This window comes from Heptranchias perlo, chromosome 28, assembly GCF_035084215.1.
Source record: "Heptranchias perlo isolate sHepPer1 chromosome 28, sHepPer1.hap1, whole genome shotgun sequence".
NCBI classification, from domain to species: Eukaryota; Metazoa; Chordata; class Chondrichthyes; order Hexanchiformes; family Hexanchidae; genus Heptranchias; species Heptranchias perlo.
In genome coordinates, this window is record NC_090352.1 from 8,092,160 (window position 1) to 8,107,091 (window position 14,932).

Below are 14,932 nucleotides of genomic sequence, written 5' to 3' on the forward strand. Positions count from 1 at the left end.
TTCATTGCAATTAATTCCTGTTAATAGTACTTGTTTTGGAACAAATTTATTATCCGTTTTCCAACACTCTAGTACTGGGAAAAATGTCAGCGACAGGTCCTATTTCTCTACCCACTCCTTAATTATTCTTCAACACTTTCAGGAACTCCATTTAGAAGAGATGGGGCGGGGGGGGGGGCATGAGCAGAATGTGTAAATGGCAGGCCCTACCATTCTCTAGACCTGATTCCATGCTTACTTTGCCTGCTTCCAATGGGGCAAGGATCTACCCCTTGCCTCCTCCCAACCCCATTCCCCAGGCTCACTTAGTGGTGAGAAGATGCATTCTAAAACCTTCACAAGAAGCATGTGGATAAAGCATCTATGGGACACGCCAAACTGAATGAGTGATACATAGCCTGGAGCTGGAGAGGGCTCAGTAGGTGCGGGTCCCCTTTCTTTAGGCCTATCTTCTCTCCTCCCCACAGACGGACGGGCCAGGAGATAATTGGATGACCAGCTCTCCATCATGCAGATCGGTACCGCTAGAAATTATACAAAGCTCACTGGTATCAAATGGCCAGTTGATCCAATCTTCTGCTTTAACCTTAACCCCTATTTAGTAAAGAATGATATCAGCCCTCAACATGCACTGCAATTAAAATGTATACAACCATGAAAGCACAATATATATATAACCTGTAACGTCTGCTACCCAAAAAATTGTGTACATTTTATTCAATTTCAAGAATGTTTTAAGTACTTTCCTTCCAGCCTTGTTACCTAATTAGGGACACAAAATTATGCACAATGTGAAAAGATCAGTCAAATCCTGTTGTTTTTTTTCAAAAAATATACTTTATTCATAACATTTGTAGCAATACATACAATACAGTTGTCATATCACATTCCAAATGTACACAATACAGATTATACAATTTGCAGGTTAAATCAAGTACAGTTCAATGAACACATTGTACATAACTTCAAGTCAACATCAGCGACCTCTGAGGGGAAAAGTAGTGGAGGAACTGCAAAGCTTGTTGCTAGCACCACCTGTGGGCGACGGTGATATCGGGTAAGGCGTAAAGTGGTCAAAATACGTACAGAAATAACATTGAAGAGTTTTTTTGACGTTGAAATTTCCTTTTTCAGTAATGCATTTGAGGAGATAAAAGTTGAGGAAAAGTCCCAATTATTCCTTAGACCAAGAAGTGGATTGTCAACAGTAAATAGAAAATAAATTATTTGGAATGACGGTTGATTGCAGAATAAACCTGCAAATTACAAATTACACGGTCACAGTGGCTGAATTTCAAGTAAATCTGAAGCTAAGACTCATCTTAAGTCTTGTACTAAAACTCATCCTTTCCATCTACCTCAAGGACCCCTCACCTCCCTCAGTCTTCCCATAATCCACGGCTTTTGAAACCCATCACCAAATGACCACTTCCTGATTTACCGCATCCTCCCTCCTACTCTTTCCAACCTTGGCATTCTGGACATTGAGAAACCCAAGTGAAGGACCAATGTTTTAAAAAACGCTCAGGAAAGGATCTGTGAAGGCCTTGGTTCAAATAATTTGCTTTCTTAACCATGTGGTACCTGGGCCGGGGTGGGGGGGAGGAAGCAGCAGGAGTAGAGGGACTTAACAGCCTAACAAAAAAGACAGAGATGATCCAGAATGAGGGAGATTGGCAGGTTGGTGCTCGAAGGAGTGCGAGAGAGACATGGGAAGGCCTGTGACAGGATTTAATTGTGTTCACACCTTGTAACTGGGAGGTTTGTACCGCAGCAATTAAGGGGCATTTGGGAAATATGCCAATGTAAATAAAACACAATTCTCAAGGTAGAGGACACTTATCAAGAAATATTACTTTATGAAAAATTAAATGGCCTCATAACTCAGGAGCCTCTTTCCTGTTTTTGCCTCTTGTAGAACCTCCCCGGGTCACATGCTTCTATGGTTTTTTGATGCGCAGATCCATAAGTGCAACTTATATATTTGCATGATTTAGAGATTAAGAACCCGCAATGTAAAAACTGTAGATGAGACTGCGATGAATGTAGAGATTTCAACTTCAGTGTATGTCTGCGGTACACTTAATAATCATTCTAAAGTTTTGGCATCCTCAAAATGGAGTACAAGAATTTCCTTCGGAAAATTATAATGATCGGCAGCCCCAGTAAGCCTTTGTTCCCAAGTTAATCAAATTATAGGTTCTTTGAAGGACAACGGGATGCCTTGTACTGAATCCATTCCAGCCATACAGATGGAGTTGTGCTTTCCAATTGTTATCAAATCACTTCAAAGTCTCAGATTATGTTTGATCAATCTAAGTGTTAAAATAGTTAGCATTTTGATTGAGAAGAACTTGTTTGATCTTCAACGGATAATGTGCCTTATAACCTACAGCCTCACAGAGAATCGCCAATCTTTATGGGGAATGTGAGTAGGAACTCTGGGATAAATTTCCTCCATGATTACCATCTAAGACTGTTACAAATAACTTACTCAAAAGAACTGCAAGGATTTCAGACACTGTCTTTTTATTGTGTTTTCAACTGACAGACCAGTGTACGTTTTATGTAACAAAGTGAATAGTGACACCACTGTGTCAGCCAATGAGTTGGAGGTGAGGCGGGACTTATGGCTGGACATCCAGCTAACAGTCTATTTTACAGCAAAGTCTATTTACTCAGCAAACAGTCTCTACGAACTGCAGCAAACAGACCTCATGACCAAAACTACAGTAAAATCTCCCGATAAAAGCAGGATTATTTCTCTAGCAAAATGTAGTGAGTGGAGGATAGTTACAGAATACAGATTGGGTTTGATTTTACACACAATCACTTACAGCAGTGTGGTCTCCAGGTGTGATTGACAGGGGATTTACCCAATCATCTCCATTCTGGCCGGGACTTGTGGTGTCACTATATGCAGCCATTATGTAAAGCTGGCCATTGTACCCTTTGGTATTACTGAATAATGCTGCTTAGTGTACCCTTCGGTATCATTGTGCAAGGTTGATCATTGAGCTCTTTGGTAATGCGTAAAGTTGGTCACTGCATTCTGTAGTATCAGTGTGAGAGGCTGGGCATTGTACCTTTTATATTATTATGCAAGGCTGGTGTTTGCACCCTTTGGTCTTCTACTGTATACATTTGCTTCTGCATATCATTTCACTTAAATAAATTTGGCTAAGTAATTTTAGCCTGTTCATATTAGTTTAGAGGGAAGTTGATTTTCATCTTGAGGCAAAAGAACACGATTAGGGGTTATTATTGGTATCAGTAATAGTGACCATGAAGTTGTTGGATTGTTGTAAAAAATCATCTGGTTCACCAATGTCTTTGTGGGAAGAAAACCTGCTGTCCTTGCCCAGACTCCAGTTCCATTCGAACACTGTTAACTCTTAACTTCCCTCTAAAGTAACCTAGCAAGTCATTCAGTTCTATCAAACCGCTGCAAGGAGTATGGACTGCAATGTTCAAGAGGAGGCCCACCACCTTCTCAGGGCAACTAGGGATGGGAAATAAATGCCAGCCTTGCCAGAGATGCCCACTTCTCAAAGAATTTTTTTTTAAAGTTGGAGGCAAAGAAGTCAAAAACAAGGGAAAATAAAAAATGATGGAGTTATAAAAGATAATCATCAGATGGTAGATGGCAGTTTGAATGTGGCACCAATACACATGGAAAATAGCAACAAGGACTAGGGGTAATAATGGTGTCTGAAAACTAGGAGGCTCAACAGCAAAATTGGAAATCTGAAGGGACCAGGGCAAAGAAAAATGAAGAACTTTCCACTGTTTAAATCTACAGTTAGAACCAAGATCAGAGACTAGCATAATAAGGTAAATGAGATTAAGAAAAGTGGTCAAGAGCTAAAGTAAAAAAAAATTAAAGGCAATTATAAAGCAAATTATGAAAGGTTTTCATAAATATATTAAAAGCAAACAAGTGGTCAGGGTAAGAGTAGGACTCCTGATGAATCCCAAAGGTAACACATCAAGTGGCAAGGCACGGCAGATATCTTGGCTAACTTCTTTGCGTCAGCCTTCATGAAGGAAGCTAATATTTTCGTAAAACTTCCAGGGATGAGGAAATATCGAGAATGATGAAAACAACAAATGAAGAGGTAATGGACAGACCAAGGTCACTAAGATAAATCGAAGCTCCTGATCCAGATGGACTGCAATTAAGTACACCAAGGGGCTTACGGAAGTGCCTAATACAACCACTCAGACCCTGGTGGGTATCATTAGGGGAACAAAAGGAGTGCCCAAGGATTGGAGAAGCGTGAATGTAAACCAATTTATAAAAAGGGAAATCGAGATAACCCTGGGAACTACCGGCTGGTGACCTCTCTACTAGGTAAAACGTTACAACGCATTAGTACATTTTTGGGCCTTTACTCTTTTTTACCCTATTTGTTTCTTTTGGGTTCAGCATGACCTCTCTTGTAGGCGGTCCTTCACACTATGACCCAGAGTGCTTTTACTTGCCCAGATATCGAGGTAGTTTGCCCAGGGATCAAACAGAGAGCCCTCTTCACTTCAAAGGGTCATTTGGTTTATTGGTTATATCAAGTGCTCTTCCTTAACTTTGGAAGGTGGCAAAATAACACTTCACCAGAATGTGACTTAACAAATTTATTAAACAGTAACAGGTAAGTAAAATATAAGAATAGTAGCTCTGACAACTGTTGACTTTACAGCATTTAAGCTTAACTATCTCCTTGAGTAGGAAATAGATGTGACTGCTGTGCTAATTTATTGGGTGCATAATTATTATGTGGTAGCTTTTACTTTCCTCACATTCCATGGAATTATCTGGCCTGACTATCTCCGAAGGCTGGCTGAGAAATATTTTGTTAAAAATTACTGGGACAAAACAAATTTAAATGACTTTCTGTTAAACTCAAAAAAGCACCCCAATCAAATACATATTTGAACCAAGCCCATAAGATGTTTATATTTGAATTGAATGGCTTGGCCCCTCCCTTATATACCTAGCCCAAACAAATGACTGGTTCCAGCTGCCCAAGTTTGCTGCTGATAAACTTGGAGTGGTTGCAAATAACACAGAATGCAGGAGTGGACCCAATAGAGAGATATTTGGGTAGTATAAAAAGTTGTGCTGACAAGCATGAGATGTGGTTTAATGTTGACAAATGCAGAGTGATGAAACTAGGGAAATAATCAGTGGGAATATAAGTTAAACAATATTATTCTGCAGGGCACAACACAGGCGAGGCATCTGAGGTACCTGTGATTTGCTCACCATAACAGTCAGCAGTATGCAACGGCAGTAAAGAAAGCAAACAAGATATTAGGATGTATAGCCAGGGAAATAGAGTACATGGAAACATAGAAAATAGGAGCAAAAGTAGGCCCTTCGGGCCTGCTCCACCATTCAAAATGATCATGGCTGAGCGTCTAACTCAGTACCCTGTTCCCGCTTTTTCCCCATATCCCTTGAGCATTAAGAAATATATCTATCTCCTTGAATACATCTAATGACTTGACCTCCACTGCATTCTGTGGTAGAGAATTCCACAGGTTCACCACCCTCTGAGTGAAGAAATTTCTCCTCATCTCGGTTCTAAATGGCATACCCTGTATCCTGAGACTGTCCCCCTGGTTCTGGACTCTCCAGCCATCAGGAACATCCTCCCTGCATCTAATCTGTCTAGTCTTGTTAGAATTTTATATGTTTCGATGAGATCACCTCTCATTCTTCTAAACTCTAGTGAATATCGGCCTAGTCGACCCAATCTCTCCTCATACATCAGTCCTGCCATCCCAGGAATCAGTACCACCAGGAAATGATGTTCCAAATCTTTAGCGCACTTTTGCTCGAGTGCTAATGTGATTGAAGGAGACACTGGGAAAATTCAGCAAGGCTATACTTGTTAGGCAGGAGCAAGTCAGAGATAAGGCCACAGCACCATAGTCCCAATTCTCCTACCCGCTCTCCCATCTCTTGATGCTCAGTGCCAGAGTCACGGCCTTGTTCAATTTGCTGTATTGAGACTGACAGTAGGGGCATAGGAACAGGAGTAGGGCATTCAGCCCCTTGAGCCTGTTCCACCATTCAATTAGATTCAAGTCTGATCAGTACCTCAACTCCATTTACCCACCTTAGCTCCGTATCCCTTGATAGCCTCACATAATAAAAATCTAACAATCTCAGTCTTGAAAGCTCCAATTATCCCAGCATCCACAGCCTTCCAGATTTCTACTGCACTGTGTGAAAAAGTGCGTCCCGATTTCCCTCCTAAATGGCCTGGCTCTCTCAATGCGAAAGAACTGCGCTAACAAGCTAGAAATAAAGTCACTGTCCAGCGAGGGCTTCAGCTCCAACTATGCCTTTCTTATAACCATTACCAATAAAAATGAAGCGCCCCAGGGGAGAGGAAGGAATGAGCTGGGCGGTGTGGGCTCATTACAGCATTTCACCTCTGGGACCAAGGTTCAAATCCAATCCAGATAAAGTCTCCTGTGTCTATTGGCTGCAAGGCTCCAATTCATTAAAATTCAATCGGCTCACATTATAAAACTGCCTCTAGTTTGGCACTGACTCACAGTCTTACTCCGAGAGGCCATAGAATGGGAAATAGAAGGACCTCTCCTGAGCTGGGGGCCATTAAAACCATCGTGGAGGGAGGTATACTCTGCATCCAACGGTGCTATACAGGTCACTGGCTGCCTGAGATGGAATTTATTCTGTTCCTCAGCGATAACATGAGCAGCACAAAAAAGAAAATGACTAAAGTATTTATAATTTCCCTGTAATTAACTCTTTCTCTCCTAATCATACTAGGAATCAAGCAGACCAGGCTTGTAACAAACCAAAAAAATGCTACAAACACATAGCAGGCCCATCAGCATCTGAAATAGGAAAGTATAGAACCTGAAAAGACTCTACAGTCCATCTGGCCAATTCCAAAAACAAATCCCCCTCAATTTCCCACTCCCTCAGATATGCATCCAATTCTCCCTCAAGTTTTTCCACACACTCTGCCTCCCTGAACAGTTTGTTCCATGCAGTAAAGTGGTCATAGCTAAACAGTCTGTGCACCTTGCCTTGTAATAGGTGGTGGTTTTTGGGTGCGACAGCTCAGCAAAGTTGGTCTGAAACATTAGCCCATTTTTATCTTTCAGATGCTGAATAGCTCACTATATTTCCAGCATTCGCTTTCAGTTCATTGAAATACTGGAGATGGCATGGTCCACTTGTATTCTTCTCATCCATTAAAATACCAGGACATGCAGACAAATTGCCACATTGCCTTATCACTGAGCTGCAACCCCTATTGCCAGACTTTTACTAGCTATTGGGAAGCAGATTAATGCAAGAAAAATAAATCCACTAGCAGCACACGCTCCTGACTGCTAGTGTTAAATTAGAGCCGCGACCTTTACATAGCTTTGAGTTTACTAATAAGAAAAAAAAAAGTAGAGTTCATTCTTTTACCAAAAAAGGCTTTACTGGAACTTAGAATGAACAAATACTGCAGCATGAAAGGACACCAGCAGTCAGAGACAATCTCAAACACAACAAAACCGCTTCAGAAAGAACTGAAGGAAGAATTAGCCTAAGTGTCGGAAATGACAAATAGTTACATTTAGATTGAAAGTTTACGGTGAAAACAAATACCATCTATTTTCTTATTAAAATTTGACCTGTTCGATCTCAATTTAACCATTGCTCTGGTCATCAACAGGCCCTGCACCAGTTTCACTTATGAATTTTGGGCACTTCAATCGTGAGGGATGTTAGTGCTGGAGTGTGGAGCACTTTTCCTTTCAAGCCACTTGATGTCTTTGTCAAACAATCCAGAGTCAAGTGGAGCCCAGTTCGAAGCAAAGTGGAGTTCCTGCTATTGCACCAGTCTGACCATATTCCATTTCCCAGGTCAGCTATGCTCTGGCCGTTAGGAAGATGTCCACATTAGGGTCCAGCTATATGCTCTGAGCCTACTGGATTGGGACGCACCAACTAATTCATAAAGACCCTTTAGCCACAAAGACAACTTTCATCCCAACATTTTGGGCTGGATTAGAATCCACTGTCCAACCCACTGTGCCATCCAGTTTTTAATCTAAAACTATACTTATTGGAGACAGGTGTTCTGTCCTGTCAGTATCTTTAAGGCTGCAGATTATTCGGAAGGTGTTAACACTTTCCGAATGAAAGAGATTTGTTTGTGGGTTTCTGCCAGCAGCACAGTGGAGCCAGTCGTAACCCCACTGTGTTTTCTTTTGCTAGGAAAGCAGCTTTCTTCCAGGCACTAGTTCTCCCAGGTGTCCTGGCCGAGTCCAGGAATTCACCAGCAGGGAATGGTGGGTGGGTGGGGCCTCTCTATTCTATGGCACAACATGAGCTAACGCGTGCCTGCCGGTGGGCTACCCCTGATTAATCGCAAGCATCTTAACAAAAACAATATTGTTTTAGACATCTGCAATGCGTTGGCCCAGAAAAAACATGGGTGGGATGTGGGAGGACAGATTGCAAAGCAACATGTTTGTGTAATATTAATGCACAAAAACAAAAGTCAGAAAACACAGTTCTTATGCTTCTGATGTTATAAAATGAGTTTGGTAATACTTTATTTCACTGTAACTTTCATTTCTCCAACAGCTATAGGACAAACATCCATGCAGTTGCTAAACTAATAAAGTGATAAACGGTACTGTATACAGAGTATGTACAAAGCTTGCAAGCAGAAAATACTGGTCAAGTTACTACACAAGATTTTTTATTGATTTTTTTTTTAAAACACAACACCTCATTTGCCCAGGAATCTGGTTTATAAAATTGAAAATAACACAGTTTATCAACTGTTGCCCCTCTTGCAAGTTACTGCAGTTATAGGTTTTTTAATGAAGCCCAGGGAACCAAACGGCACATTACACTTCTCTTGGACTCGAGCCATAGAAGATTTTGACCCCATAAAGATTAAGACAATGAAGTGTTCACATATAAAACACAAAAGGTCAGCATATATTGTACATGGGAAGCTTAAGACTGCACACTGCCTGTTCCAAGGGAACAATCAGACCACAATAATGTATTTTTTTTTAAAAACACAAATAATTGCATATTGGAGCAGTTTTAGGTCACTGGTTTCAGTAACAAGGCCACAACTGTATTTAAGTATGTTAGAGCTGTACAAGTAAACATCAAAACAGCAAACATGCAACAGCTAGAATCTTATTTGGTGTGTGCAGCAGGGCTGAATTGGTACCCTCAAAATTTGTATCTTACAAGCCTGCAAACCAATGTGGGCACTCAGAGCGACAGATTCCACCTCCACCTCCCCCACCTCCCCCACCCCCCCCCAGTACAAAATTTGGATGCAGCAACCCAATTTCCTCTTCACCTATCAAAATCCCCAAGGAAACTCAGATGTACTTCCTTCCCACAACCCCCCCCCCCCCCCCCAAAAAAGATTGTTAGTCAGGAATTAAACACACTAATTAGATCAGGTGCTGGATCACTCCAAACACAAGATACAGTACGCAAAAATCAACCATAAAAAGCTACCAACCTTCACCTTGCTGCCCTCTGACAGAAGTGGGTAATACCAGATAGGGTCTGAATTGGGGAACAATTGGATTTTTTTCTATAATTATAATTGAAGTTGGCTCAGCTCTACTCACTTCAGATTCCATCATACAACAAGAAAACGTTAGATTATTTCTTGTAACGGATATCTTAGAGATACCTAAAATTTAGCAGATTGATCCTTTTTAGACGCAGTAATAAAAATCCTGAAACTTTAACTGAAAAGGGTGAAGGGCCAAGCTCCACAGTGCAGGACAGTATCATGGTTGAAAAGCCATGATGTGGAGATGCCGGTGATGGACTGGGGTTGACAATTGTAAACAATTTTACAACACCAAGTTATAGTCCAACAATTTTATTTGAAATTCACAAGCTTTCGGAGGCTTCCTCCTTCCTCAGGTGAATGTTGTGGCTTCCTCCTTCCTCAGGTGAATGTCCACAACATTCACCTGAGGAAGGAGGACGCCTCCGAAAGCTTGTGAATTTCAAATAAAATTGTTGGACTATAACTTGGTGTTGTAAAATTGTTTACAGTGGTTGAAAAGAGTAGGGGAGGAGTGAGGATGTGGTAAATCAAGTAGTGTTCAGATGGCGCAAAGCCTGGGTTTTAAAGTTACATTAAAAAATATTTCTCCCTCTTTTCGCATCAGCTGTTCCTCTTGAGTTTGACAGATAATCCTCAGGTTCAATTGCTGAGATCAGAACAGTTGAGTACACTGGATAACAATGCACACATCGAGATCCAGGGCGTTAGAAGGTTAAATAAGGTGGCCCACTTACTTGTTAGGATTTTAAAAGCTTACCATTAATAATGTTGTGGCACAGTGGCACATCGCATTGGAGCGATAGAATAGAGGGGCACAGGTTGAGCCCCTATTCCGCTGAACTCCTGATTGCAGCATTGCCGCCATGGGCTGATGCTAAGCAGAGGTCAAGTGGGAGGACAGTAATAGGTAGCCCTCATCAGGTTATCATACTCCTCCTATGGCCAGCTGGGAACAGCACTGGTTACAGTTTAGTCCAGGAGGGGTTAGCAAGAGAAAGCAGAATTTTTTTTTTAAAAAAAGCTACTATTAATAATTTCAGAAGCAAAATACTGTGGATGCTGGAAATCTGAAATTAAAAAAAATGCTGGAAATACTCAGGTCAGGCAGCGTTTGTGGAGAGAGAAAAAGAGATAACGTTCCAGGTCGTTAATAATTTCAGTGTGGGGGAGGTGGGTTGGGAAGAATATACCATACAAATCTGTGACATTCCAGAAACATGCCAAGCACCATTCCTGTTTAAATTCAGCAACACATATCCTTGGATCTTCTGTTCAGTTACATCTTTTCACTGCTGGTCTGATCCATCACACTCTCTCTGCACGCTGCAGACTGAGCCTTTTTTCCAGATTCCTGACCTATGTTCGTTCGTGTAGTGTAACAAAATGGCAGACTGCAGAAAACCTGGGTTTGGTCCATATCCTTGTCATCCATTTTAATCTGGACCGATGCCTCAAGGAGTTTTTAACCCTGTAATGAATTTAATTATTTTTAGCCAGCATCCTTTTGTGTTCAAGTCACAGTTGGCTGGCAAGGAAGCAGTGCAATCTGAAGCACTTTTGTATATCCTTAGAATTCTGGTTCACATCTTAATTCTGTGACCAAGGGAAAGAGTTGCACAAGCCTTGACATTTTTCTTTTGAGACAACGCAGCAAATACTGTAACCACAAACACACTTACAAGCCACAGTTGTAAACATGAATTCCCGAATGTAACAAGAGAGTCCGTCTGGCACTTGCAACTGAGACCTAATGAGCTGTAGAAGCTCAGAATCCCAGGATGGTTCTGCCTAATTCTTTTTTTTGGCTATTCGCTACTTTTTCAAACCACTTGCAAGACCCGGTCATGACCATCCAGCTGTACCTTCAGCTTGTGCAGCTCTTCAATTTCCTGATTGTGACGCTCCGTTTTGTGCCCTACCAGCGAACGGTAAAAGTGTATGGTGAAAATCACAAAAATAAGGCCTACTGGTACCATGATAATAGTGGATGCCAAAGCTGCGTTCCACCCAGTGTGCCCCACTTCTGCTTGGCCTGGACCAGTTTTCTTGTCCTTCATCACAATGCTGTCGACCGGCAGGAACTTGATCCAGCAAAGCAGGACCACCTCCGTGAGGAAGAGGAGGATGCCGAGCGCGGTCGAGAAGCCCCAGGCCAGCTCGATGTAGTAGTGCATGCGCTCGTGGGGAGACTCGTTGACAGAGTTGAGATTGTGGATGTTGCTGACTGCCTCCACGTTAGGTAGGATGCAGGTGCTGATCAGAAGGGCAAAGAGGTGGACAGCAACCAGCACGGTTGTGCAGGCACTGAAGGCAATAAGCAGGAACTTGGGATAGTTATACTCCATCTCCAGCTGAACTTCAACCATGGCAACCTGCAAGAGAAAAAAAAATGAAAAACCTCATTTAAGATTATTTGGCACATACTGGCTCTAGAATGGCAATCTCAGTTGGAAACTACAGCAAGATTAGTACAGGCAATGTCACACTGGTGAGGTAAAGGGCGCTCTTCTGTGCTGTGCCATGCTGGGGCATTGTGGAGGGAGCTAGTCTCTGCATTTAAGCATGCTACATCTGTCCTAGATATTGTTGCTGGGTGCTTCATATGGAGGGCGTTCCACTCCCCCCCCCCACAACAGCATCACCTTGATGATCATAAAAATTCACAAGAAAAAAAAAGTTTATATTAGGTAAGCCAATTTTCCATTTCACTCAAATGGAAATTCATCATTTTGTGTCTAAAACATACGTGTGGATTTATATACGCAGAGCATGAACCACACAGGTGAGCTGCCAGTTTGTAGTTACGAGTAACGGATGAAGTTTACTAACAGGGCGAAAATACAACACAGTAGCACATCAGAACATGGAAAATAGAAGACATGCTCACAGAAAGCACAGAGATTGATTAATGTGGCCCTATTAGAGGTCTGGACCAGCAGGACCTTGGTGGTGGCCTGTGAACAGACCGCTGTACAGTAAGCGGGATTAGACATGTGGTGCGCCATCCATACGAGTCAATACTGGCTGCAAAAGGCAACCTTCTGAGGTTGTTTACACTGCTGCTCAGCAACCCAAAATAACTCCACAGAAACCTGCAGCAAAGACTAAGGGAGATGTTAAACCTTCCATGAAATTGTTAGAATGATGCTATGAGATCTTTCAGATTGACGTAACCAGATCTGCTGCTAGTATTTTAACTTTGCCACGACAGTCCTTTCCCTGTACAGTACTTTACATGGGTAATATTACAGGGTCTGGTTTATTTTAGCTCATTTTTGTCAGCAAAATTCTGGAGCTAAAAATAAAACCGCTGATATAAAACATGTTTAATAGGACCTGTGTACCCTAAATATGGATTTACACCGGCATTGTTAGCTGAATGAATTTCTGGAATGCTCACTCTTAGCATTTTCCAACAGCAAATTCAATTTTAAAAAAAAACAATTTCATAAATCATCTAGAAAAAAGAGCTACAACAAATGCAACAACTATTCTAAAATGGTTTCCCTGGCAATGCTAGCACAAGATCAGGCCAATAAACGATTTTTTTTTAAAAAGACTACTGTAAACAGGCAAAAGGATACAAATACTGGGGTTTTACTGCTTTTAGAATTGAGACACCTCGGTTCAGGATCAAGGCCTATCCTGCAGAGGTTGAAAGGAGGAGGAGAGATGGTGAAGCAAACCACGTAGTGATCAGGTTTTAGTCACTGAACAATTTTAGATCATTGTTCTGCCCTATGACTCCAGTTTTTTTCCCCCAGAAACATCAGATGAACTGCCTGTTTTCATGTATATATGTTGATAGGGTTAGATGAAGTAGGGTGGGAGGAAGTGGTGTGGAGCATAAACACCAGCATGGGCCAGTTGGGCCGAATGGCCTGTTTCTGTGCTATACATTCTATGTAATTAGAAAGGACAAACACTGTCTTGTATCATCTAGCCGAAGTAGTCAGTAAGTGACATTCTCAAAGCAAGGAAAATTGTCTTGGCCACAGCTAAAATATTTGTACTACAATTTGGCAAAAGAATCTCAGCTCAAGCAGGGACATGCTGTTTATACCATCTGTACAGTGGCCATGGTCTAACACCAGGACCAACTCTCCACATACTAAACAAAACAGTCTACAACTGGTGAGCAAAGATCCCTTCCCTTCCCTTTCCCACACAGGGACCCAACAAACCAACTTCTTGTCTGTACCACACATCATGGATGGAAAGTTATTTGACGGACAGGCAAAGAGTTAGGATAAATGGGTTTTACTTGGATTGGAGAAGAGTTAGGAAGTGGTATACCCCAGGGGTCAGTGCTGGGTCCACTTTTGTTCTCAGTATGTATATATTTATTTATATATATATATATATATAGATGATTTGGACCAATGAAGTCCAATCTCAGAACTTACTGATGACATAAAAGTAGGGGGTTTCGTAAACAGCGAGAATTGTAAAAGACTTCAGGAAGGCACGGACAGGTTATCAGAATGGGCAGACAGGTGGAAATTTAAGGTGGATAAGTGTGAGGTAATACATTCTGGGAGGAAAAACAAGGAATGGGAATATACATCACTGGAAAGATGCTGAGGGTGTGGATGAACAGAGACACCTAGGGGGTCAAATCCATAATTCCCCCAGAGTGTGAGTACACAAGAAGCCATATAAAACACCAAATGCATTTTGGATTTTATAATTAGGGTACAAGAGTACAAAACATTGGTTAGACCATAATAATAGTACAATTGCAGTTTTAGGCATCCCATTATAGAAAGGATATTAAAGCCACAGAGCATGAACAGCATAAATCACCAGGCTGATGCCAGGGATGAGAAAATATAGATTATGAACAGATAACTATTTTGAGAAACTGGGATTATTTCCACTGGAGCAGAGAAGGTTATGAGGAGATTTAATAGCGGTTTTTAAAATTGTTAAAAGATTTTCATGGAGTGACTAGGAAAAGACTATTTCCTCTGATTGAGGAGTCAGTGACAAGAAGTCATCAATTCAAAAGGGCGAGGAGCGAAGTTAGGAGCAATTTCTTTTTGCAGAGTGTTGGAGCACGGAATACTTTGCTACAGACTCCTTGCTGCAAACGTCCAGACTCTTGTCGCAGACGTTAAAAGGAGACTCGTGGTCTGCAGTCTTTGGGTAGAAAAGCAAAGCACATCAGTCTGCTGGAGACAAATCCAACTTCTTCACAATTTCCCTTCTGTTTGTTGCGTTCTACTGGTAGAGGTTTCTCCCTCTAATATATCAATGAATTCCCTCTGGGAGGAGAATTTAACGAAACAGAGATGAATCCATCATACATCAGACATGCTCCAACTGAATTA

The 14,932-nt window shown here is 41.5% G+C and overlaps 1 protein-coding gene across 2 annotated transcripts in view; it reads right to left on the reverse strand.

Moving 5' to 3' along the window:
- Nucleotides 1–8,553: 8,553 nt before the first annotated feature.
- The window catches only part of orai2 (ORAI calcium release-activated calcium modulator 2), a 100,351-nt gene continuing 93,972 nt past the window's right edge, over nt 8,554–14,932 (reverse strand). For both annotated transcript variants that reach the window (XM_068007999.1, XM_068007998.1), the window contains exon 2: nt 8,554–11,971. In XM_068007999.1, coding sequence (XP_067864100.1) covers nt 11,420–11,965 — 546 coding nt within the window. In that variant the 5' untranslated portion in view covers nt 11,966–11,971 and the 3' untranslated portion in view covers nt 8,554–11,419. The remainder of the gene's footprint in view (nt 11,972–14,932) is intronic.